This window comes from Anolis sagrei, chromosome 5 (genome assembly GCF_037176765.1).
Source record: "Anolis sagrei isolate rAnoSag1 chromosome 5, rAnoSag1.mat, whole genome shotgun sequence".
Lineage (NCBI taxonomy): Eukaryota > Metazoa > Chordata > Lepidosauria > Squamata > Dactyloidae > Anolis > Anolis sagrei.
Window position 1 is genome coordinate 36007728 of NC_090025.1, and position 24762 is coordinate 36032489.

A 24762-nucleotide genomic window follows, 5' to 3' on the forward strand; every position below is an offset into this window, starting at 1 on the left:
TGGTTTGAACCATCATGATTTTTATTACCTTCCTAAAATATAGAAACTTTTCAAGTATTCATGCTTTATTTGCCATAAGAACTGGTGCATAAAATGTAGGATAACTAGATTTTTTAAAGAAGTGGTTGCAAATGTTTTACTAAATTATATGCTATTTGATACTTGATGACACCTATTGCTGTATCTACACTTCTAAAGGATGTACTTTGAAATGCATTATATGATCAGCATAGAGTACTGTAAAGAAGCGTTAATGCCACCACTTGCCACCAAAAATATGTAAAGAAGTCTTTATCCCACCGAATGGCACCAAAAATGTAAAGACGTATCAATGCCACCAATAAAATGTAAAGACGTTCCTAGACTGCTATTAAATTAAACTGCCACCAATATGTTTAGAGACGCTGGTCTTAAAGTCTCTGTTTATCCCTATTTGCGTTGTGAGGTAACTTTGGTAGAGTGGAATGCACCGAACATAAAATCACTGGAGGAGGCAGGTTTAAAATAACAAAGAGAACAAGTTTATTGTTAAACAGAGCGTATTGTTGCAATATTGAGATGTTGAACTTGGCACATGCTTGTTGGTTACAATATGGCTTGGCTGAGATACATTCAGGCTTCTGATGTTACAATCTTATAAACTCCTTCTTCAGTGAAGTGCTTTATTATTTCAGTGTTCCCTATTGTGAATATTCACACTGTTTGTCCTATACCGGATCAAACCACTGATCTCCAGTCTTCCACTACTGGCGATCCTAAAACCCCCTCTGTTAGATTCTTTTTAACTCAAGCAATCTAACGAGGTTTCTCCTTCAGCTCCTTTGCTGAAGCAATATTCACAAATACTAAGAACTAACTGAATTTACACTGCTTCACACCACAGAGCTCTAACTGACTCTGCCCTCTTCTCAGGGTCTCTTCCTCCTGACTAAACTACTTTTCCAGAGTCCTATCTGACTCTGCTCTTCCTCTCAGGGTCTCTTCCTCCTGACTGAAGCTTAACTGCCACTTTCAAACCTTTTTCTCCTTCAGCTCCGCCCACCTCCTCTTTTGCCTTGTCACCATGGCAACCTATCTCTCACAGCTAGGCCATGGTAACCAATGTAATACATAAATACAGGTTAAACACAGTATAAATAACACTTTATAATAAACATATCTCTACACCTTCCCCCCCAGAAAAATTATTTTTGGACCATTCTCAATCCTAGAATGGCAAAAATAATTCCACATATTATTTAACAATATATACATATACATCAATTCTGAAAGGGAAACATATTATGGTTAAATACATTTCAATTACACATATATACAAACCTTTAACCTATGGAAGTCTAGATAAGGCGTCCGCAACTAAATTTCGTTTACCTGAAACATGTTTAATTTCAAATATAAAATCCTGTAAACATAAACTCTATCTTAACAATTTGTTATTCGTACCTTTTACATTATCTAACCATTTTCATTTGTTGACATACTACATTCATCAGAATGCCAATTTTTACTTAAAACTTCCACAACCTCTCTACGCTGTGGTTGGGACAATTCTATGTTCATATCTACTCGATCTAAATTTTTGTACTGTTCACAATCACCCTCCCAAAAAGAAAAGGGACCGGATTCCTCTTCTGAAACAACAAAACATACATTCGCAGATCTTACAACATAAGGCTTTAACATGTTTACATGGACTCTTCTTTCTACATTGGAATGTTCATCAAAAATATCATAGTTTATGTGGTTGTGCTTTCTGATGATCTTCCAGGGTCCAGACCAATCCAATTGAAGTTTGTTGGTCTTGTTGGGAGATAAAAATAAAACTTCATCTCTGATGTTGAAGATCTTTGGTTTAGCAGTAGAATCATAATAGTCTTTTTGTCTCTGCTGAGCCGCAAGCAAATGTTCTTGAGCAATGTCTCTCGCCAGCTGCATTGTTGCTTGAAGATCTTTTAAATACTCCGACACTGGAACTGGATCTGTTGCTGGACTTTCCTCCCAATATTCTCTTATCAGATCCAATGGACCACGAGCTTTCCTTCCATATAGTAATTCAAATGGACTGTAGCCAGTACTGTCATGAGGGACGGTCCTGTAGGCGAATAACAGTTGTTGCAATTTGACGTCCCAGTCATATGGCTTCTCTTGACTGTAAGACTTTATCATTTTGACTAAAGTCTTGTTCATATTTTCAACTAGTCCATTTGTCTGTGGATGATAAGCTGTTGAAGTCAGGTGTCTAATTCCACATAACTCAAGCAATTTGGACATAAGCCTGGAAGTAAACTGGGTTCCCAAATCCGAAACCAATTCTCTAGGATAACCAGTTCTTCCCCAAATGGATAACAGGGCATTTGCAATTGTTGTTGTCTCGATGTTAGTCAGAGCTACAGCCTCTGGATATCTTGTGGCGTAGTCAATCATGGTTAAAATGTATCGGTAACCACGTCTGCTTGGTTTACAAAGAGGCCCCACTATGTCAATGCCTACTCTGTAAAATGGTTCTCCAATTATTGGCATAGGGATCATAGGAGCTTTAACTTTATCCCTTCCAGTACTCAATCTCTGGCAGATGTCACAAGACTGGCAAAACTCTTTGATCCTCTGGAACATGCCAGGCCAATAAAAGTTCTTAGTAATTCTCTTCGTGGTTTTCCTCACACCCAAATGTCCACCTTGAGGGTTTTCGTGTGCCACCCTCATCAGCTGTTCTCTAAAACTTTGAGGCACTACAATCTGACTACATGTTACTGATCCTTCTGTCGAGTTCACACTTCTGGTTCCTCTATATAAGACACCATTCTTTAACACAAACTTGGAAGGCTGTTCTTTTGCCGATACTGTGGGGTTTTGAGCTAAAGTGAATAGAGGTTTAAGAGAAACATCGGCTCCTTGTTCCTGCCGAATCTCTTCAACTCCTCCCGTCCTCTTAACAAGCTCAGCCACTGTAGCACTGGATTCCGGACTCTCATCCCCATCTTGTTGTATGGCAAAACACATGGCTTTTTGTTCAGGGCTTTCGTTGTTACATTCTTTCTCCTCACACCCCATCCTCCAGCTCTCAATCTTCTTAGCCAAATCATTTCCAATTAAACATTTGTATGGTATGTCAGGACTGACTGCAAAATCCCACATACCCTTCCATCCTTCATATTCTATTGGCAAAGTCACCACTGCTGTTGGTATCGCAGGTCCTAAACCTTTTAATCTTATTTCAGAGGTTGGCTGCTGAAATTTCTGAGGTATTATTTCGGGGTGCACTATACACACTTCGGAGCCTGTATCTCTAAGTCCTTTCCTGTCTTTGTTATCAATAGAAATGGTTTCTAAGTAATCCTTAGATGGGCTGCCTGACAGGATGAACAAACATTGTTTCTCTTGAGGCTCTGAGCCTGAACTCTCCTTTGAAACAGTATCTGGATCTGTCTTTGGTGTTTCTTTCACTTTATTCACAAAGAGGGTTGTTTTCTCTTTCCTTAACAGGGGACATTGATACTTTATATGGTTCCATTCTCCACATTGAAAGCATCGTCTTTTTACCTCAGGAGCAGTTTGTCTTGTTACACTCTGCCTCCTATAGATGGTGTTTTCTAAGTCAGAGCCCTTTTCTTGCTGTGGGCGCGTTTGTTGTGGATAAAATGGCTGCCTGTTTGTTCTTTTGTCATTTGGCAGATCTTCCCTTTTGAATCCTTCTTTTAAGGTTGTTATTTGATCTGCCATAACCGCTGCCTCTACAATAGTGGATGGCTTGCGATCTTGAATCACCCAGTGAATATCATAAGGCACTAACTGAAAAAACTGTTCCAGCTTTAAAAGTTCTCTCAGCTGTTGGTAATCTTCCACCTCAGACGTCTTTATCCAACTATCGAACAGTTGAGACAAACTAGAGGCCACCTGAGCAAAACTTTGTGTTTTATCTTTCTTTAATGTCCTGAACTTAAATCTGTAATATTCAGGAGTCAGTCTAAACTCTTGTTGAATCTGTTTCTTAAACAGATCATAGTCTCTATAAGATTCTTCAGGCAACTGTCCATAAATCTGCAAAAGTTTCCCACTTATCTGTGGCCTTAGGTATGTCATCCATTTTTCCTTAGCCACCCCAAAATCCCGACAACATCTCTCAAAAGATATTAGGAATTTCTCTGCATCATCGCCCTTGGTAAATTTAGGGAATTTCTTCATCAAATCTGGGGTATCCACTCCAGATCTCCCTTCCTGGACATCACTGGATGTTTGAGACAAAGCCAATCTTTGTTTCTCTAGCTCAAACTCCATTCTCTTCAATTCTATCTCCTGTTCTCTCTCTTTCTGTCTTTCTTCAAACTCTCTCTCTCTTTGTTTTTCTTCAAATTCTCTTTGTTTTGCCTCCATCTCCAGTTCTCTCTCTCTTTGTTTTTCTTCGAATTCTCTTTGTTTCGCCTCTCTCTCCATTTCCAATTCTCTCTCTCTTTGTTTTTCCTCCATCTCCAATCGTTTCATCTCTAATTTGTACTTAAGAGCCATTTCTGACATAGGCACTGACTCTGTCTCTGCCTCAGAGCTCGAACTTTCTTCTTGGTCTCCCTCTCTTTCCTCAGCCAGCTTTCTCTGCCGCCTGGTAGCCATGTTGTCAACAATTTTTACCTCACAACTTATTCCTAAATTAAACTTAAGGCACTCGATCAGTTGTTACACGAATCCCGTCGTCTGCCACCAAAAATATGCGAAGAAGCGTTAATGCCACCAAAAATATGTAAAGAAGTCTTTATCCCACCGAATGGCACCAAAAATGTAAAGACGTATCAATGCCACCAATAAAATGTAAAGACGTTCCTAGACTGCTATTAAATTAAACTGCCACCAATATGTTTAGAGACGCTGGTCTTAAAGTCTCTGTTTATCCCTATTTGCGTTGTGAGGTAACTTTGGTAGAGTGGAATGCACCGAACATAAAATCACTGGAGGAGGCAGGTTTAAAATAACAAAGAGAACAAGTTTATTGTTAAACAGAGCGTATTGTTGCAATATTGAGATGTTGAACTTGGCACATGCTTGTTGGTTACAATATGGCTTGGCTGAGATACATTCAGGCTTCTGATGTTACAATCTTATAAACTCCTTCTTCAGTGAAGTGCTTTATTATTTCAGTGTTCCCTATTGTGAATATTCACACTGTTTGTCCTATACAGGATCAAACCACTGATCTCCAGTCTTCCACTACTGGCGATCCTAAAACCCCCTCTGTTAGATTCTTTTTAACTCAAGCAATCTAACGAGGTTTCTCCTTCAGCTCCCTTGCTGAAGCAATATTCACAAATACTAAGAACTAACTGAATTTACACTGCTTCACACCACAGAGCTCTAACTGACTCTGCCCTCTTCTCAGGGTCTCTTCCTCCTGACTAAACTACTTTTCCAGAGTCCTATCTGACTCTGCTCTTCCTCTCAGGGTCTCTTCCTCCTGACTGAAGCTTAACTGCCACTTTCAAACCTTTTTCTCCTTAAGCTCCGCCCACCTCCTCTTTTGCCTTGTCACCATGGCAACCTATCTCTCACAGCTAGGCCATGGTAACCAATGTAATACATAAATACAGGTTAAACACAGTATAAATAACACTTTATAATAAACATATCTCTAAAAGAAGTGGTTGCAAATGTTTTACTAAATTATATGCTATTTGATACTTGATGACACCTATTGCTGTATCTACACTTCTAAAGGATGTACTTTGAAATGCATTATATGATCAGCATAGAGTACACCCTTATAATGCAGTTTGATTCAGTTTAAATGGCTATATGTGTGTATACACTGATCATATAATCAGTTCAAATTGCATTATTTGGTAGTGTAGATCCAGCCAGAGGGAGCCATTACTGAATATCACTGATATAAATTCTATTTTTAATGTATTTTTCAGGAATATGACCATCATAGGGTAACATTTTCACTTGCATTTGGGACTTTACCATGTATTCTTTGGCTGTGTGATACTATTTTATATAGTTTGCCTGAATAGATAGTTTTCTTCCAGATATCAGAAGACTACCTGTTTGAACTTTACAGAAAACATTCTGTTCTCCTCATATTGACAGAAAACTAAGATGGTAAAAAGCTGGCCTGAATCTTCTGTGAGGATAGGAACCTTGGCCACACCATGCAGGTGCCAAATGAATGTTAAAAAATGTCTTCCCAGCCACATCAGTGGCCATTTCCTGTAGGCATGGTCAGATGTGGGTCACCATTTCTTCCTCTAAACCATACAGGTAGCCATTCTTCAAAAAAAATTGCATTTTGGAATACTGCTGAATAAATAAATGGCTTTGATCTACACTGGCATTTGATCAGAAAAGTGAAAATTAGATCAACTGAATCAACGATTAAACACACCAATTGCAGGTCAAAATCCCACATGGTAAACATGATATCTGTCATATGAACACATGTATAAAGGCTCACTAAATTAAAGACCAGAATTTAAAAGCAATGTTTAGAAAACATACAATGTTTGAACTTTGTCAAAGATTATTTCAAGTGCTACTGCTTGTATTTGAAAGTTGAAAGGAATGCTAGGAGTGGGTGAACATAAAAAGAAGTCCATAAATAATCTGTGGCAAAAGCTAAAGCAATTAAAGACAAAGTGAAAAAATAACTTTGATATTTGGTGTACCAGCACAGCCTATGCAAAAGTGGACACTATTACATAAATTTGTTTCCTTGGTGTCTTGGTTTTTAGGCCTGTTCCTGGAGTTATTGGGGTGATGGCCAGAAAATTGCATTGGATAGACTGCATCAGCTCTAGTTTCATAGGCCTCATCTATAAAATCCTGATTATCTTTGAATTGGATTATATGGCAGTGTAGACTCATATAATACAGTTCAAAGCAGATAATGTGGATTATCTGATTTCATAATATGGATTATATAGCAGTGTCGATGGGGCCTCAAAAATAGGTATAACAATTGAGGCATCACAATGTGTAGTAACCATTTCCCCTCCCTGCTAAGTCTCCTGCCCTGCTCTTCTTACACAAGCACCTTTTTATTTAAATATGCATTTGATTGACTGTTTATGCAGTTATGTTTCAAAATGTTTTTTCATTGTTTTAAGTATTGATTTTTCAGTATAGCACAAGTTGAATATCCCTTATCAGAAATACTTATATCCAGAAGAGTTTCAGATTTTGTTTTTTGTTTTTGTTTTTTTAAGATTTTGGAATGGTGTCTTTGAACATACAGTATTACATAATGGAGTATCTTGGAGAGGGAGCCCAACCCTAATTATCGCATTCATGTATGTCTCATGCTCACCTTAAACATATTGTCTGAAGGGTTTTTTCCCCAATATTTTAAATAATTTTCTGCATGAAATAAAGTTTGTTTACATTGAAGTATCAGAAAGCAAAGGTGTGACTATCTCAGGTATCCATCTGGACAGATTTTGGAGTATTTCGGATTTCAGATTTTCAGATAAGGGATACTAAACCTGTAGTTTAATTCTTTAAACTTGTAATACATGATATTTTAATCTAGTGGTTCTCAACTCATGAGCCCCCAGTGTTTTGTCCTAAAACTCTCAGAAATCCCAGCCAGTTTACCAGCTGTTAGGATTTATGGGAGTTGAAGGCCAAAACATCTGAGGACCCACAGGTTGAGAACCACTGTTTTAATCCATGATTGGACCCATATGATGAGACGTGACAGTTAAGTCATTCCTTAGAACTTTTAGACAGCTACATTGAAATTTTACCAAACAATTGTTTCTAATTTTCCAGTCGCTTAATATAAACTTTGTATTCTTTCTCCAAGAGCAGTCCTTCAGGTGTTATAAGAGCTAATTGTTTATTGCTGGATCAGCAAGAGACAAAACAAACATCAAATGTATCTTTAACTTTCTAAAAATGTTATGATGACACTACTGTTAACAGTAATGAAAATAATTACTTAAGTATATACTCTAGTCCAGTGTTTCTCAAACTGTACTTCTCCAGTTGTTATGGACTTTCAGCTCCCAGAAATCCCAGCCAGTTTACCAGTTGTTAGGAAATGTGGAAGCTAAAGTCCAAAACACATGGAGGAGCACAGTTTGAGAAACTCTGCTCTAGTCCATCTTGGGGCCCTTCCACACAGCCATATAACCCAAAATATCAAGGCAGAAAATCCCATAATATCTGCTTTGAACTGGGTTATCTGAGTCTACACTGCCATGTATTCCAGTTCATCGTTGATAATGTGGGATGTTTTTCAGCTGTGTGGAAGGGGCCTCAATGACAGTGAAACTGGTAATGCTACAAGGTATTATCACAAAATATTACTTTTTGATGATGCTTCAATGAACATGACATATATATTTTTCTTAATAGTAATTTCACTGCATGGATAAGACTTTCTTACTTTGGCAGACTGCAATTCCAAATGCACTGAACATCACCAAAGCCATAACAATGATCTGAAGGTTCATATTCACTTAGTATCTTAGGTATAGAAATTGTGTAAGGACTCATGAATATTAGATCTATGATATTGAGCATACATCATATCACCTACGATGCAAATAAAGCACAGAATATAGGAACCAAGAAACTATGGTATGAATTCCAGTTCAACCATAGAAATGCATTGGGGGCCCTTCCACACAGCCATATAACCCAGAATATCAAGGCGGGAAATCCCACAATATCTGCTTTGAACTTGGTTATGAGTCCACACTGCCATATATCCCAGTTCAAAGAAGATATTGTGGGATTTTTTACCTTGATATTCTGAGTTATATGGCTGTGTGGAAGGGCCCTGGGTGGCGATGGACAAGTAACACTCTCACAACCTTAAAGGAAGACAATGGCAGATCTCCTAATAAATCTTGTCAAGAAAACTCTATGAGAAGTTGCCAAAAGATGGCAATGACCTCAAGGTACATAACAAGAATATCTGACTTACTTCCTTGTTTCAGAATATGAATGGGTGCATCACAGGAAGTGCTTCCTTATTTTGGCTAAACCAATATTTGATTTATGTTTCTACATCTACAGAAGAATGTTTTTGCATGCATTGAAGGCTGTGTGATTTTATCAATACAGTCATAGAATTACAATCAGACATAGGGCTCTTCCACACACAGCCTTATATCCCAAAATATCAAGGCAGAAAATCCCACATTATCTGAGTGTGGACTTAGATAACCTAGTTCAAAGCAGATATCGTGGGATTTTCTGCCTTGATATTCTGGGATATAGGGCTGTGTGGAAGGGCCCTGGGATATGCTTTCCAAAAAAGGAATCACTAACACATAAAACAGTTTAAAAACTGGCCTAATAGTTTCTGGAATACCTATCTTTATGAATCTGAACTTTTATTTTATATATCTTGACATCAACCTTGTAAATCAAGTCTACTTCACAGCTTGATTTGTAATGCATTACAAGGCTTGCATTCAGATCATTCTCTTTTTTCCCCAGAAAAAGGTAAATCCTTAGGTTCAATTATCCAGGAAGTAATAAAATCTGGTTTGCAGGAATCTGTGCAAAATTCCAAAAGTTGGTGTGTGGTGGCAATAAATAAAATGTTGGAATGCCTTTAAACCTTGGTCCTATAAAGGTTTTCTTTTCCTGTGCAAATACCATTGATAAATATACTGCAACATCAACAAACCAAACAGTAATGAACACTCTACATAATTCAAAAGATTAAACTTTCTCGCTGACCTTAAAAAAGTATCTTCTTTCTACTCAAAGCATATATTTAAATATAAGACTCATTGCTGAAACCACTTTGACCTAACTATGCTGCCATTTCCCTGCATTTGAAAGTTCACGACTGACCTTAAAACATGCCTCATTTAAAACATGTTTTTTCAAAAAGCAGAAGCTATGTTTTAATATTCTAAATCCTGTGTCCTTATACCAATTTCAGCAACTATGAAAACAAAATTTCCTGCACCACAGCCCTGTAATTATTTTTATTAAAACCACCAAGGTGGTGCACAGCATATCTAAAGCAATGCAATAAAACCATTAAATTAAAGAACATCAGCAAAGCAGTTTAAAACATTTACATAATCCTAAATAAAGCCAAATACAAAGTACCAGATGAAAAATAAGATCCACTGCTATGATGATATTATAAACCTCAGCCACCCCGTCTTCAATTTATGTGGGAAATGGTCATACTGACTCACACTATTTGTCAGTATGCCACTGGAAAGAGAGCAGACACAATATATGAATTGACATAAGCCACATCACATTTTATGTAGGTGAATTACGCATCCAGTATAAATTACGTCAATATGCAGTCATTTTAAAATCCACAGGGGTCAATTCAAGTCTAGCTATTCCAAACACTTAAGAAACTTGGTCAGTTGATGTAACTGCACTATTTACATTTATGTTTGTTTCTCAGAATGAGATCAGGAGATAATTATATGACTTCGAACTTACCATGTAAACCATGCATGGGCAAACTACCAGCAGTTAGGAATTGTGGGAGTTGTAGTCCAAAACACCTGGAGGGTGTAAACCCTCCTCTCCAAGCAGTACCTTCTTACAACACATACATTTGTTACTATCACTACAACTACCCCTTCTCATTTTCTTTCTCCTTCATTATTATATCAACATGAAAGCAGAAAAGGAGTCACTCTCCTTTCTTAATCCTAAAATTGTTCTTGAGCTCCAAAGAGTTATGTTTCAACTGATAAAATGGGAAAAAGATAACTTAATTATAATGATTATGACAAATTTCTCAGATAGAACAGTAATGGAGAGTCTGTGGGCACATTATGTACTCTAACCATATTAAATGATAGTTCAAATTCACTTTAAAAGTGGAGAGACAAGCAGTATGATGGCATCACATCACACAATAAACTCAAGTAGACCATGTCAGTAATAGCATAAGACGTGACACAGGGAAGAGGAATTTACATCACTCATCACATATAGACCAGGGATTCTGAAACTATGGACTTTAAAATGTCCTGATCTTAAATTCATGGAAACACCAGTGAATTTTGGGATTGGTATTCTAGGAACTAATATCCAAAACAGTGAAGATGAAAGTTCAAGAACCACCAATCCATATGAACATCAACTTCAGATATTATTTTACAAAGCAATACTGTATTTGACTTTTTATAGTTAGAAAAGAAGAAGTGCAAGTCTCACCTCCCACATCAGCCTGCAGTCTGTGTCTTCATCCAGCTCCTGTGGCATTCTCTTCTCGCCTGCAAATGGCCCAAATTTTTCACCCTAAATAATGATGACACAGGGAAATCAACATTGGCAGTATGTTTCTAACATTGTGTTTCACATATCTATCATAACATATCTATAATTATAATTATATCTATCTACCTACCTACTTACCTACCTACCTATATCTATTATGGTCAAGCAATGGCTGCAATCCAACATCCCTCACCATAGCATAAATATGTGCTGATACCCTGGGCCAGCACTATATAACTCCCATAAAAAAATAGAACATCCAGCAACACATGGCAATGACTAGGTACCATATTCTGCATCTGCTTTTGTCAGCACAATATGTCTGCTACATCAGTGGTAAAAAAATTCGCTGCACCAACAAGTTACTTACTGTGACTTATGCATGCATATATGTCTAATTTATGGTTACACCAACTTAATGTGTTCTGTATAAGTTGGATCAAAATTCAAGTGACTCCAAACCAAGCTGTAGGTGGAGTTATAGTACAAACTCACTTGAGTAAGCCAACTTGGGAAAGACCAATCTATACGTCATAACAAATTAGTGATATAGTAATTTCCCACTTCGAAGTGTAAGAGTGACAATATAGTAATGCCACTTTCAAATTCAGATGGCAGGTCTCCCATGGTATATTGTTCTTGTGTGCCTCCAAGCAGATTCCAACTTGCTACAACCTGAAAATAAACCCATTGTGGGATTTTCTGAGGCTGATAAATTCTGTATGTTTTTAAGTTTGTATTTGAAGTTCTTCCTCTCACACACGTCATTTCCTCAAAATGTATGAGTTAATTAGTTATTCCTCCTTTCTATTTTTTGGGGGAAATACATAGTGATATATGTGACAGTGGCATCAATAGAGTTTATGTCACTTACAGTACGGTAACTCATAGTACTATCACCATGGATCTCCTCCAGTACCAGACAATAAAGAATGTTCCATACAAGTATTCAGATGTTTTGTCTGTTTGGTTTTTTTTTTTCAGACAAACCAAAAAGGAGCTCTGGATTTTGACAGGCTGCCACCATGAAAACATCAAAAGAACCCATAAAGCTCCATAAAATACTTAATTGGGGGGGGGGGGGGGGGGGGAGAGAGAGAGAGATGCAATCACAGACACACAATATCATGAGATGACTCTTTGGCAAGCACATCACTTTTTCAGGGTAACATAAACATCTCAGTGTGCATATAACTGACTTTACATATACATGACTTTAAACTTCTGCATGGGTATACAGTAGAGTCTTGCTTATCCAACATAAATGGGCTGGCAGTATGCTGGATAAGCAAAAACGTTGGATAATAAGAAGGGATTAAGGAAAAGCATTTTAAAGCTCAAATTACATTATGCATTTACAAATTAAGCACCAAAACATCATGTTTTACAACAAATCAGCAGAAAAATCAGTTCAATACATGGTAACGTTATGTAGTAATTACTGTATTTACGAATTTAGCACCAAAACATCGCAATGTATTGAAACAGCTGTGGATCCGGGCAGGAGGCAGACTGCATTGGATAATACAGAACGTTGGATGAGCAAAGGTTGGATAAGCAAGACTCCGCTGTATTGCCAAAGAACCAAAATTAGTTCTAATTACTTGACATTGTACATATTCCAGAGAAAAGCAATTTGGATGATGCCACATGATACTCTTCAGGTGTTTTGGCTTCCTTAATGTATGAAAGTATGAAGTGGCAACTTGAGGTGTAGATATATCTAGAAGCACAAGATAATAAGGAAGTATGCCATAAAATACAGCAGCCAGACTTTGGTTGCCTGAAGACATAGAAATAATAGCCACCTTTTTCATCTTTTTCACTTTGCCCTAAACAGCATAACTGAAGGCTTGCAATGTCCATGATGCTCCTTTCTGTATTACTTTTGTTCTGGCTCTGGAAACCTAACTGCTGAAAGCCACCAGCTGCACATTTTGCATGACCTGAATGCTCTGGATTTGCATGATGTCAATGGAATTCTTGCCCCAAGGCAAAAGAGTCCTTTCCTGAGAATGGAGTTTTGGTTTGTTTTAAGTTTTCAGTTGGAGTTCTTCATCTCTCACATACTACTCCCTCAGAATTAATAAATTAATTGTTTCTCCTCCCTAAATCATTTGGGAAATCAGTGTTCAAATATTGAAATATTGTTGCATGTGTCAGTGGCATCACTAGGGTTGGTGTCACCTTTAGCACCATAACACATAGTGTCTCCCTCATGGAACCTTAGTAATGCTTTTTGTACTAATGTTACTCGTTAATCATTATTAATAAATTTGACAAAATCCATGAGGGTTTTTTTATTATAAAGAAGCAATGAAACCAACAAGCTTGCAGCACGTGAAAACAAACCCATGTGATTGGGGCAGTGTCAGCTGTCCAGATCACATTGTGTGATCCTTTTTACCTTTCTCACAATCAAAGCAATAATGAGAACTCTGTCTGGAACACATTAGAAAACAAAAAAGTAAATTAGCAGAATATTAGACTCATGGATATTGGCTTGATGCGCCTTCCTCTTGGCACATTTCTCTCTTTCGCCCTCCATTCGTGCCTCTTCAAATTCTGCATCACTGCTGGTCACAGCTGACCTCCAACTGGAGTGCTCAAGGGCCAGGACTTCCCAGTTCTCCGTGTCTATGCCAGAGTTTAAAAGGTTGACTTTCAGCCCATCTTTAAATCTCTTTTCCTGTCCACCAACATTCCGTTTTCCATTCTTGAGTTCGGAGTAGAGCAACTGCTTTGCGAGATGGTGGTCAGGCATCCAGACAACATGGTCAGTCCAGCGGAATTGATGGCGGAGGACCATTGCTTCAGTGGTGGTGGTCTTTGCTTCTTCCAGCATGCTGACATTTGTTCGCTTGTCTTCCCAAGAAATTTGAAGGATTTTTCGGAGGCAGGGCTGATGGAATAATTCTAGGAGTTGCATGTGACGTCCGTAGACAGGCCCATAGCCAGGATTTTGATTCGGGGGGGGGGGGGGGTGGCGGCTCAAGATCTATCCTAGCAAACCTTTTATATCATTGTCCCAATACCCCCATGCATATGGGATACATTGGCATGGTGATCAGATCATGATATGAATAAACAACAGTTTAAATAATGTACCAGTAAGGCCTTCTCGTGAACCAACCTGAGAATTTCGGGGGGGGGGGGCGGCAGAAGCCCCTCAAGCCCCCCTTCCCCGGTTACGGGCCTGTCTGTAGATAGTCCACATCTCGCAGGTTTGGGAGGACAATAGCTTGGCGTCCCTACGGATGTCCCGGTCCTCACTCTCTGCTTCGTCCGGAAAAATGCTGCACTCGCAGAGCTCAGGCGTTGTTGTATTTCAGTGTCAATGTTGACTTTTGTGGCGAGGTGGCTGCCAAGGTAGCAGAAATGGTCAACATTTTCTAATACATTAAGCTGTATTTCAGGCATTGGAGAGGGATTGGCTAGTGACTGCACCGGGACTGTGGTGCAGCTGGCTGGGTGTCAGCTGAATTAAGATCACTACTGATCAAAATGTCATGAGTTTAAAGCCAGCCCAGGTCAGAGTGAGCTTCTTGCCAATTTGTGTAGCTTGTTGTCGACCTTTGCAACCCGAAAGACAGTTGCATCTGTCATTTAGAAAATTTAGGTACCACCTATGTGTGGGGAGGCTAATTCAACAAATTTACAAGGCCATAAAAAATCTCCAGCAAAAGCATGCGGGGAATGCGGAAAGTACTTCATCAGTGTTGTAGATGGATGGTGAAGCAACAGCTCCACTAGTGGCCAGAAAATAGGAATGTTAAATAGCCTCTGACTATCTATCTATATGTGTTGTGTGTCTATGGTATTGAAGGTTTACCATGTATGTTTACATTGTAATCCGTCCTGAGTCCCCTGCGGGGTGAGGAGGATGGAATATAAATACTGTAAATAAATAAATAAGAGCACTTTGGTTTTCTCGATGTTCAATGACAGGCTGACGTTCTTGTATGCTTCTGCAAAGGTGTTCAGAGTGGCTTGTAGGTCTTCTTCTATTCAGCATTGTCATCAGCATATTGGAGTTCTATAACAGATATTGGAGTTCTATAACAACCTACCAGCTGTTAGGAATTGTGGGAGTTGAAGTCCAAAACACCTGGAGGGTCCAAGTTTGCCCATGCCTGGTCTACACACCGAACTAATGCTGTTTGACACCACTGTAAGCTCAGTGGTTTGGGATCCTGGAAGATGTGGTTAGGGAGGGCATCAGCACTCATATCAGGAATTAGTAAAACTACAGCTCCCGCAATGCATTGAACCTTGGGAGTTATTGTAGAGCAGTGAGGAGAGAGTTGTACACAGTCTTTAGCCTTCTCTGCCCCACCAAACAATGAGCCAAGGCAGCTAAAGTGGCCTCAAACTGTATTCATTGACATACAGTGTAGAGGAACTCAAGGGAGTCGAGGGAAGGACCTCCTCTCCTACGTGGCAGGCTCTCTCTCTGTGTGTCTCAGAAGAGCCTCTAGTTTTGGGACGCTCCATTCCTGCCTGAGGGGGGAACTGACCAATTAGAGAGATACCCCTCTCTCTCCTCCCCCCCCCCCCGCCTCCAGTGTATATAGTAGTTTGCGCCACACATCTACAGAGGCGCCCCCACAACTCCCCTCCCTTGGTTTGGCCCACTCAAGTGAGGGGGAGGAGGAGGAGGAGGCTCACCCACCTTTGTCACTCGCCGGGCCGTAAAGAGCCCCATCCCGTCTTGGATGTTAGACGACTTCAGGGCGAACCTGTCCGGCACGTACATGCCCAGCATGGTTGCCCTCAATGGGGCACCAAAGGAAGGAAGGAAGGGGGGGGGAGGCCAGAAGGGGGAAGAGCCGTGGAGAGGAGCGCGAGCTCTTCCGCGCGAGGGGGGGGCGGGGGGCTGCGCGCGGCCAGAAGCTCTGCTCTCATTGGTTGAAAGTTTGCAAGGGAAAGGAGGGGGCGACGACGCAAAGAAGGAACAGCGAAGGATTCCGGGATTGCTTGGATCAGTGCAAATTTTCCAGAGCAGAGCCCCTCCCCCCCTCCGCATCCTTTGAGTGGTACGTGCCCCGCTCCAAAGAAGCGGGGGCACGTACCACTCAAAGGATGCGGGGGGGGGGGCTCTTTGGAGAACCTTTATACAATGATTAATTACTGCATATCTACGCAGGCTGAGCAAGATGGGAGTGTCTCTACTGCACTAGAATGGATACCTGGGTTGTTGTAGGTTTTTTCGGGCTATATGGCCATGTTCTAGAGGCATTCTCTCCTGACGTTTCGCCTGCATCTATGGCAAGCATCCTCAGAGGTAGTGAGGTCTCTTTGGCATCAATGTATTGTCAAAGGCTTTCATGGCCGGAATCACTGGGTTGCTGTAAGTTTTTTGGGCTGTATGTCCATGTTCCAGAAGCGTTCTCTCCTGACGTTTCGCCTGCATCTATGGCAGTGTCCTCAGAGGTTGTGGAACTTGTCCATACAAACCAAAAAAACTTACAGCAACCTCTAAGGATGCCTGCCATAGATGGAGGCGAAACGTCAGGAGAGAATGCTTCTGGAACATGGCCAGACAGCCCGGAAAACTTACAGCAACCTCTGAGGATGCCTGCCATAGATGCAGGTGAAACGTCAGGAGAGAATGCTTCTGGAACATGGCCATAAATGCAGACAAAACGTCAGGAGAGAATGTTTCTGGAACATGGCCATACAGCCTGGAAAACGTACAGCAACCTCTGAGGATGCCTTCCATTGATGCAGGCTAAAAGCCAGGAGAGAATGCTTCTGGAACATGGCCATACAGCCCAGAAAACTTACAGCAACCCAGTTTGGCATCACTTGAACAAGCATTTAGACAATCTCAACAGAAAGGAGGAAACCATGAAAATTAATCACATCTGGCTACCAGTATTTTTATTTTTATTTTTAAAAAACCCTCTAAAATCAGGACAATAAAGAAAGAACAACACTCAACAAACGGGAATTCCAGACAAGAAGCACTCAGGGCTAGCTAATCATTCCTCAAAACAAAGGATTACTCCCCTGGGGGCAGGAAGCAGCCAAGCCTTAAAGCTGCAAGGCTTTTCGATGTTAATCAAGGTGATGAATTGCAGCATTCATACTTGCCTCAAACAGACAAGGGTTCTTTCTCCCACCCTTCTCCTTCCACAGATATGTAAACTCCCTTTTCCTCATTTCCAACAGACCTCACAACCACTGAGGATGCTTGCCATAGATGTGGGTGAAACTTCAGGAGAAAGTGCTTCTGGAACATGGCAATACAGCCAGAAAAACTTACAACAACCCAGTTTGAAATGACTTGAACAAGCACCTAGACAAAGGAAGAAACCATGAAAATGAACCAAATCTGGCTACCAGTATTTATTTATTTTTTAAAAAAAACACTAAAATCAGGACAATAAAGAAAGAACAACATGCAGAAAACAGGGGAATTCCATACAAGAAACAATCAGGGCCAGCTAATCACCTCCTGACAAAGGATCCCCCCCCCCCCCCAGATAGGAAGCAGTCAAGCTTTGAAGCTGCAAGGCTACTCAATGTTAATCAAGGTGATCAATTGCAGCATTTATAGAATCATTGAGTTGGAAGAGACCTCATGTGCCAATCACTTGAACTGTCGTGGAATTTGCAAGAGTTTTCTCAATGGCTTTTGCCTTTTCTGCCCAATAGTGCTGGTGCCTCACCAAACTGCAACTCACACAATCCCATAGCAGTTAAAAGTGGTGTTAAACTGCATTAATCCTGCAGTGTAGATAGATCAGGGGCCCTCCAACTTTGGTTCACAGTCCCTCAGACTGTTGCCTAAGAAGATCATATTGTGAGAGCTTGCACAATGAAGGGTATATGAATATGGATTTCTGTTACACCTATTATTGTTGCATTTTCTCTCTCTGTGCCTAGTTTCCACTGCTGGAATGGGCTTTTAAGGCACTGTTTTACTGAAAGGACAAGTCAAGGCAGTGGTGTCGGGGAACTTCTGGTCAACTTCCTAGTCTTTGCCTTGTGGTAGCTCTAAGCTCTTTCCTTCCTCTCTCTTTCTCTTTCTTAATCTCACTCTCTCAACACCATCATTGATAAATAGACCCAAAGAGAAAGGGTTGAGGCTCTGATGGTAGGAATTGGTCTTACAACCAGCATGTGATTCCTGCTTTGTGATTCCTCACCTTGAATACCACATCCAGTTCTGGGCACCACCATTCAAGAAGGATATTGAAAAGCTGGAATGTGTCCAGAGAAGGACAACCGAAGTGATCAAAGGTTTGGAAACCAAGCCCTATGAAGAATGACTTTGGGAGCTGGAGATGTTCAGCTTGGAGAAGAGAAGACTAAGGGGGGACCTGATGGCCATATTTAAATATTTGAAAGGATGTCACATTGAGGAGAGGATAAGCTTGTTTTCTGCTGCTCTGCAGACTATGACACAGAGCAGTGAAATCAAATTGCAGGAAAAGAGATTCCATCAGGACTTCCTGATGGCAAGAGCTACTCAAAGTTGAACATGCTGCCTCGGAGTGTGGTGGAGCCTCCTTCTCTGGAGGTTTTTAAACAGAGGCTGGATGGCCATCTGTCAGGAGTGCTTTGGTTGTGCATTCCTGCAAGGCAGAGGTTGAACTGCATGGCCCTTGTGGTTGCTTCCAACTCTATGCTCTAGGTTTTAGTCTGAAAATTGTTCATAATGTTACTTGAAATGGATTCAGCACCTTGGATAGCTCTTTTAATGTTCAGATTGAAAGGCATTGCTGATCCACTGAGGATCAGATGTCAATATTGCCCACACCTACCAGAAATGGCAATTGCCATTTCTCACCGAGTATAGAGGTGGCATGTACTTAAATCCTAATAACATAACATTTTGAACCAGAGTGCACGTGGGGTGGGTGAGAGGATAAAGTAGGTCATTGTGTGTGGTCACCTTTCTGTATTGCACTGCCTAGACGAAAACATCAAGAAGTAGGCAGAGGCATATTTTCATTCTTTCTCTGAGAAGCATCAATGGTCGAAACCCTTTGTGCAGACAGACTGAGAAAGAAGGAGAAGGCAGGAGCTGTTGTCTTCTTTCCTTGTTTGCCTTCTCCTTCTTTCTCAGTCTGTCTGCACAAAGGGTTTCGACCATTGATGCTTCTCAGAGAAAGAATGAAAATATGCCTCTGCCTACTTCTTGAAAATTGACTGGTTATTGAAGGGTGGAACTGGGACACTCTGTTTGTTGCAATAGTAGTAATAAACTTAAGTTATTGCTGCTTTTTGGTTGCTCAAAACTTGATTTCTTAATCTTCCATTTTCCACGAGGCATTTCACATAATCCCAGGATTCAATTGTTTCAGGAGAAGACAACTTACAGAAAACCCTCTTGCCAAATACTTCTCTACATAGTAAAACTAAATACATCTTTAAAGACAAAGTATCCCCAATTGGAACATTACACTTTGGATAATATTATACCTAGTCCCAGTTTGAACACGAAGCTGTAAATCACTTTGGGTTATTTTGCTAATACTGTACATTATACACAAGCAGGTTTGTGAATGACAGTGGGACCTGAAAGTGAACTCACTCTCTTAACAGATTAATTTAAGAAGGGAATTCAATCCAGAGTGCTTGTATTATTGCTTTAGTCTGTACACAGTTTATCAAAGTGCAGATTGGAGTTGGCTAGATTGCTCTTTTCCCAATAGAGAGATGTATTTGTTTAAATCTGATTTTAAAAACTTTGAAAGAAAAACAGTGCATCTAGAGAAGACAAGAGAGCTGGGGGAGGGAAGATTCCAGCAGTATTTAAAATTCTGTACTTAAAGAAGTATGCTTACATTGTCTAACTGTAATTAGCAGGCTGCTCTCTGGATTTGTTATTTTGGCTTCTGCTTTGTTCCAAACGCCTTCCCTGACACAGCTACTCTTTCAAGTAAGCTAAAGGGTGTAATTACGTCACTGCTTTTGCTGTCATGTTGAGACAGTTCCAGATGAACCAAGTATTTAAAGGTCCTTGGAACTTCTTTTCAAGCCAAAGATGAGGCACACAACATGGCCTTACAATGCAAATCTTTCCGGTTTATCTCAATGTATAGACATTTTCTAATGTTCCCCTTCCAATCACCTTCATGTTTAGTTTCCAGAGATCCAGATAATTTTAGAGTACATTCCCATTCATGTCCAATGCCACACCATTTTATAGATTAGCAACCAATATCCTTGAATCCTTTGGCAATCCCTCATAGCTCAAGGATGATTGTCTTCCAGATGTGGTGTCTTGGCAGTGGGTCCATAGGTGGCTGTTGAGCCCTATCTTGATCCACATGTTCTCCCACAGTGAGGATATCAGTTTCCAGATGGAAGGTGGTCCCGGTCAGGGTTGGCTTGGCGTGCCTTCCTCTTGGCATGTTTCTCCCTTTCACCTTCCATTCGTGCCTCTTTGAATTCTGCAGCACTGCTGGTCATAGCTGACCTCCACTTAAAACACTCAAGGGCCAGGGCTTCCCAGTTCTTGGTGTCTATGCCACAATTTTTAAGGTTGGCTTTAAGCCCATCTTTAAACATCTTTTTCTGTCCACCAACATTCTGTTTTCCATTCCTCAGTTCAGAGTAGAGTAACTGCTTTTGGAGACAGTGATCAGACATTCAGACGTGGCAGGTCTAGCGGAGTTGATGGCATAGGAGCGCCGCTTCAGTGCTGGCGATTTTTGCTTTTTCCAGCACACTGACATTTGTCCACCTATCTTCCCAATAAGTTTGCAAGATTTTTCAGCAGCAATGCTGATAAATCATTCCAAGAGTTGAGTGTGACGTTTGTAGACAGTCCACATTTTGCAGGCATTTAACAGGGTTGAGAGAACAATAGCTTTATAAGCAAACACCTTGGTATCCCTACAGATGTCCTGATCCTCAAACACTCTCTGCTTCAATGTATTGTCGAAGGCTTTCATGGCCGGAATCACTGGGTTGTTGTAGGTTTTTTCAGGCTATATGGCCATGGTCTAGAGGCATTCTCTCCTGATGTTTCGCCTGCATCTATGGCAGAGGTATTTGTTTGCTTCATTCAGAGGTATATCTCTGCTTCATTCAGGAAAATGCTGCACTCGCAGAGCTCAGGCAATGTTATATTTCTGTGACTGCATTAAAGCAATAATATGACCAAGAAAGGAATATGATAAATATTTTTAAAAGGTATCTTATTTTCTGCAAGGATCAGAGGAGTCAGTGCCAGTATCCTCCAAACTGTATCACCCACATTAAAGTTAGAGTTATGTTTGTGTCTATTAAACCCCTTTCTTCCTTCTTAGCTTGTGTTCATAGGGCTCAGAATAGTTGGAAGCAGAGGCAGAAGACCCAGAACAAATTGCATTCAACCCTGTTTAATGCAAAACAGATGTACTACTGAATGTGAACTTTAAATTCTTTACAAGAACTCAAAGGCACCATCTACTTGCTTTAACAATTAAGCAGCTCTTTTGTCATATTAAACCCACCATCATCCACCCCAGAGAGATGTGTGTCATAATTATTAATTTTTTCCCCTCTAGACCTATCATATTATTTGCTTTGTCTACAGTTTGGGTGATTTTGGAGACATATGGTATTCATCCTTGAATACACTTTGATTTGCAGTTTAAAAAAATACAATTTTAAAGAGAATGGCATTTGTTACATGAAAGTAGCTTTTGTTGGTATTAATTAACATTTTCATTTAGGCTGTCAATCTAAAGATCTTCCTCCCGACATCAATAAATAATACAAATGCTGTGTTGGGAGGAATTAACAAGTTAATAAATGTGACATTATTTACCTCAAGGGAATTGGGAACCACATTGCTTGTTTTGTGTATTTTCAGTTAACTTAATCCATTTTTACACAAATCAAAATTAAAGAAATAAATGTCAAAAATTGTCTCTTAATCCGATGAACTGCTGTTGCCGTTGCCCAAGTAAAATCAAATGTGACTGCAGACCAACACACACATTTTCAAAGCTTGGAATTTTGGAAAAGGCATACTCAAAACCTTTTTGGAAAACCAGGAATCTCTGCAGACTTTTGGAAGCATGATCCTTTTGTAGATTAATTGGCATTCACACTATTTGGAATAATCTTAACCTATTGGAAAGACATGATCTTGTTAGAGATCGTAACCTTTTGTAAAGTATGATCTTCCTGAAAAGAGTTAAAAATTCACAACCTTCTCCTTAGTGGCAAATATCCACTAGTATTCATGAAAGGCAATTAGGTTTCTCAGCAGTTAAACTGTTATACCTAGAAAGCTCTTGGAAGATATGCCAATGCACAAAAACACATAGCAGAATTTCAGAAGTGTTTCTTTCAGTTGCCCCCCAAAAAATCTATTCTCCCTTAAAACATCTTGGTTTAAATAGCATGCTCTCATGAGACAAAAATAATCAATCATATTTTTTATAATCAGCAGTCCAAAGTCTCATGCAGCTCTCTGGTCTGAGAGTCTAATAGAGTCTGTACAGTCTGAAAGTTGGCTTCGCTAAAGATTTCTGTTTCTACTGACTTCTAAAACGGAGACTGAGATCTGAATAGTCCCAGATCTGATCACATGGTCTACAGCCCCTTCCACAACATAGAATTAAGGAAAGCTACATTCCTGTGACTGTGTCTCATGTTCATGATGGCAATGGGGTTAAAGGTTTTTCTGGGCCTGGGTCTGTTGGCATTGGGGATGATGGTTTTCCTGGGCCTGGGTTAAGCCCAGGCGAGAGGCCCGAGGTGTCTCATGAACAGAGTATTTTTCCTGCAGATTCATATGTTCACACTCCTGGGAGAGGCCCTCACACTGAGGATGATTTGTCAAGTGCAGAATTTAATAAGAGTGAAGAGTGAAAGCAAGATTTTGTAAACAGAGACAAAGTTCTCAGGCACAAGAGAGATAAGAAATCTTTATCTGGTTGTAAGAGCAAGAGAAATGCTTTCCTTTCAGTTCAGGGGTCAGGAAAAGTTTTATATTGATACAAGGGAAACAGCTCAGGCTCATCAATGTTGAAATTTTATGGCGGTCTTGTTTCCAAGTGTTCCTAGATTCATGTTTCAAGTTTTGCAAGGCTTTTGATCTGTGTATTGGATTTTCATGCTGCCTTGTTCTATGGATTTTATACCTTTGGCTCTTGTGATTTATCTTTGTGCCTTGAACATGGACTATCTTTTATCTTTGGGCTATACTGTTTTTACCATTTTTACTGCTTTGCTTAAATATGTTCTTCAATAAACTGCTTGTTGGTTTTACCAAACTGGTGTGGTGTTTAAGGACAGAGGTGTTCCTGCTCTGGAGTACAACAATACCACACATGTACAATAAAGTAAGCAGTCGAAATTATATACATAACAAATAACTAGTATAGGAGGCTTGTAGAAGGTTGTGATTTCCAACATGGAAAAGTGTTGCTTTATTACTAAAACTTCCAGAATTCCTCAGCCAGCATGACCAACATGTTACAGATTTTTTTTACTGTTTTGTTTCTAAAAAAGTACTACAAAAATATTTTAGGTAAAATTCATAGAATTAAAACAGAATTCTAATGTGTAATATTCAGTCATAGTTGGGTCTATTTAAAATATTCCTATTGTTTTTAAACACCCTGGAGATGCTATACTGTTAATGATCACAAACAGCAGGATTAATAGCAATTTCCTAAAGAGGTTCTTTCATCAGTTTATGGGATTTGCATTCATAAATGCAGTATGACAAGCAGTATAAATACAGTATGACAACCTTCACACGCACACACCTCAATCCATTGGAAGTTCTTAATTCAACCAGGCTTGTTATTATCCACACTTTTATGTAGCCACATGAAACTGAGGAACATATCTCTCTAGGAAACTGAGGTCATACTGTGCTATATTAAAAAGATATACCAGTGTTTGTGTTCAGTTAAGCTGCATAAAATGCCTGTCTATTTAGGGAAAAAAATATTCCTATTAAACATCCAGAGGGAAATTTCAGAACAAGCTGACATGAATGTATAGTTGACCCTCCCATCCTCCCCCCCCCCCCCCCACACACACACACACTTTAGTGCACGTTAGGAGCTCAAGTAGATAAAACTGCTACTACAGGCCAATGGGGATTTTTAAAAACCTGATAAAAAACTTTTCTAAGCCTTTGTAGGTGGACACCTACATAGAGATCTACAATGCCTAGAGATATTTTTTCCATGTAGCATTCCACGAATAATCAAATCTGTGAATGCTTAAACAGTAAATGTGGAGAGACAACCGTACTGTCATAAGTGAACAACAGAACTTGAAATGTTAAACTGATTTTGCAATGACTTTTAATCTGGAATACATTACTTTTGAAGATGGTTAATGGTCTACATAAAACTGGAGGAATCTGTTTTGAAGCTGAATGTCTCAGATCAATGATGTTTTTCAATTTGTTTACAGACATATGGAATTCAGAAACCGATTTTAGAATCCCTTTTGACAATTCCCTTAATTCTAAAAAGGAAATAATTTGGACATTCTTGTAGATGAGCAACAGATTTTTCTTTTTTGTTTATAAATGTGTATCAACATTAAACTTATAGGATTTAATTACAATTTTTGGGTTCTGTT

General features: G+C 39.7%; 1 protein-coding gene across 2 annotated transcripts in view; it reads right to left on the reverse strand.

The window, feature by feature from the left end:
* PRDM5 (PR/SET domain 5) overlaps positions 1-16065 on the reverse strand; it is a 94340-nt gene extending 78275 nt beyond the window's left edge. For both annotated transcript variants that reach the window (XM_060779002.2, XM_060779001.2), the window contains exons 1-2: positions 15878-16065; positions 11143-11226 (exon numbers count right to left, since the gene is read on the reverse strand). In XM_060779002.2, coding sequence (XP_060634985.1) covers positions 11143-11226; positions 15878-15970 — 177 coding nt within the window. In that variant the 5' untranslated portion in view covers positions 15971-16065. The remainder of the gene's footprint in view (positions 1-11142; positions 11227-15877) is intronic.
* Between the last annotated feature and the right edge of the window lie 8697 nt (positions 16066-24762).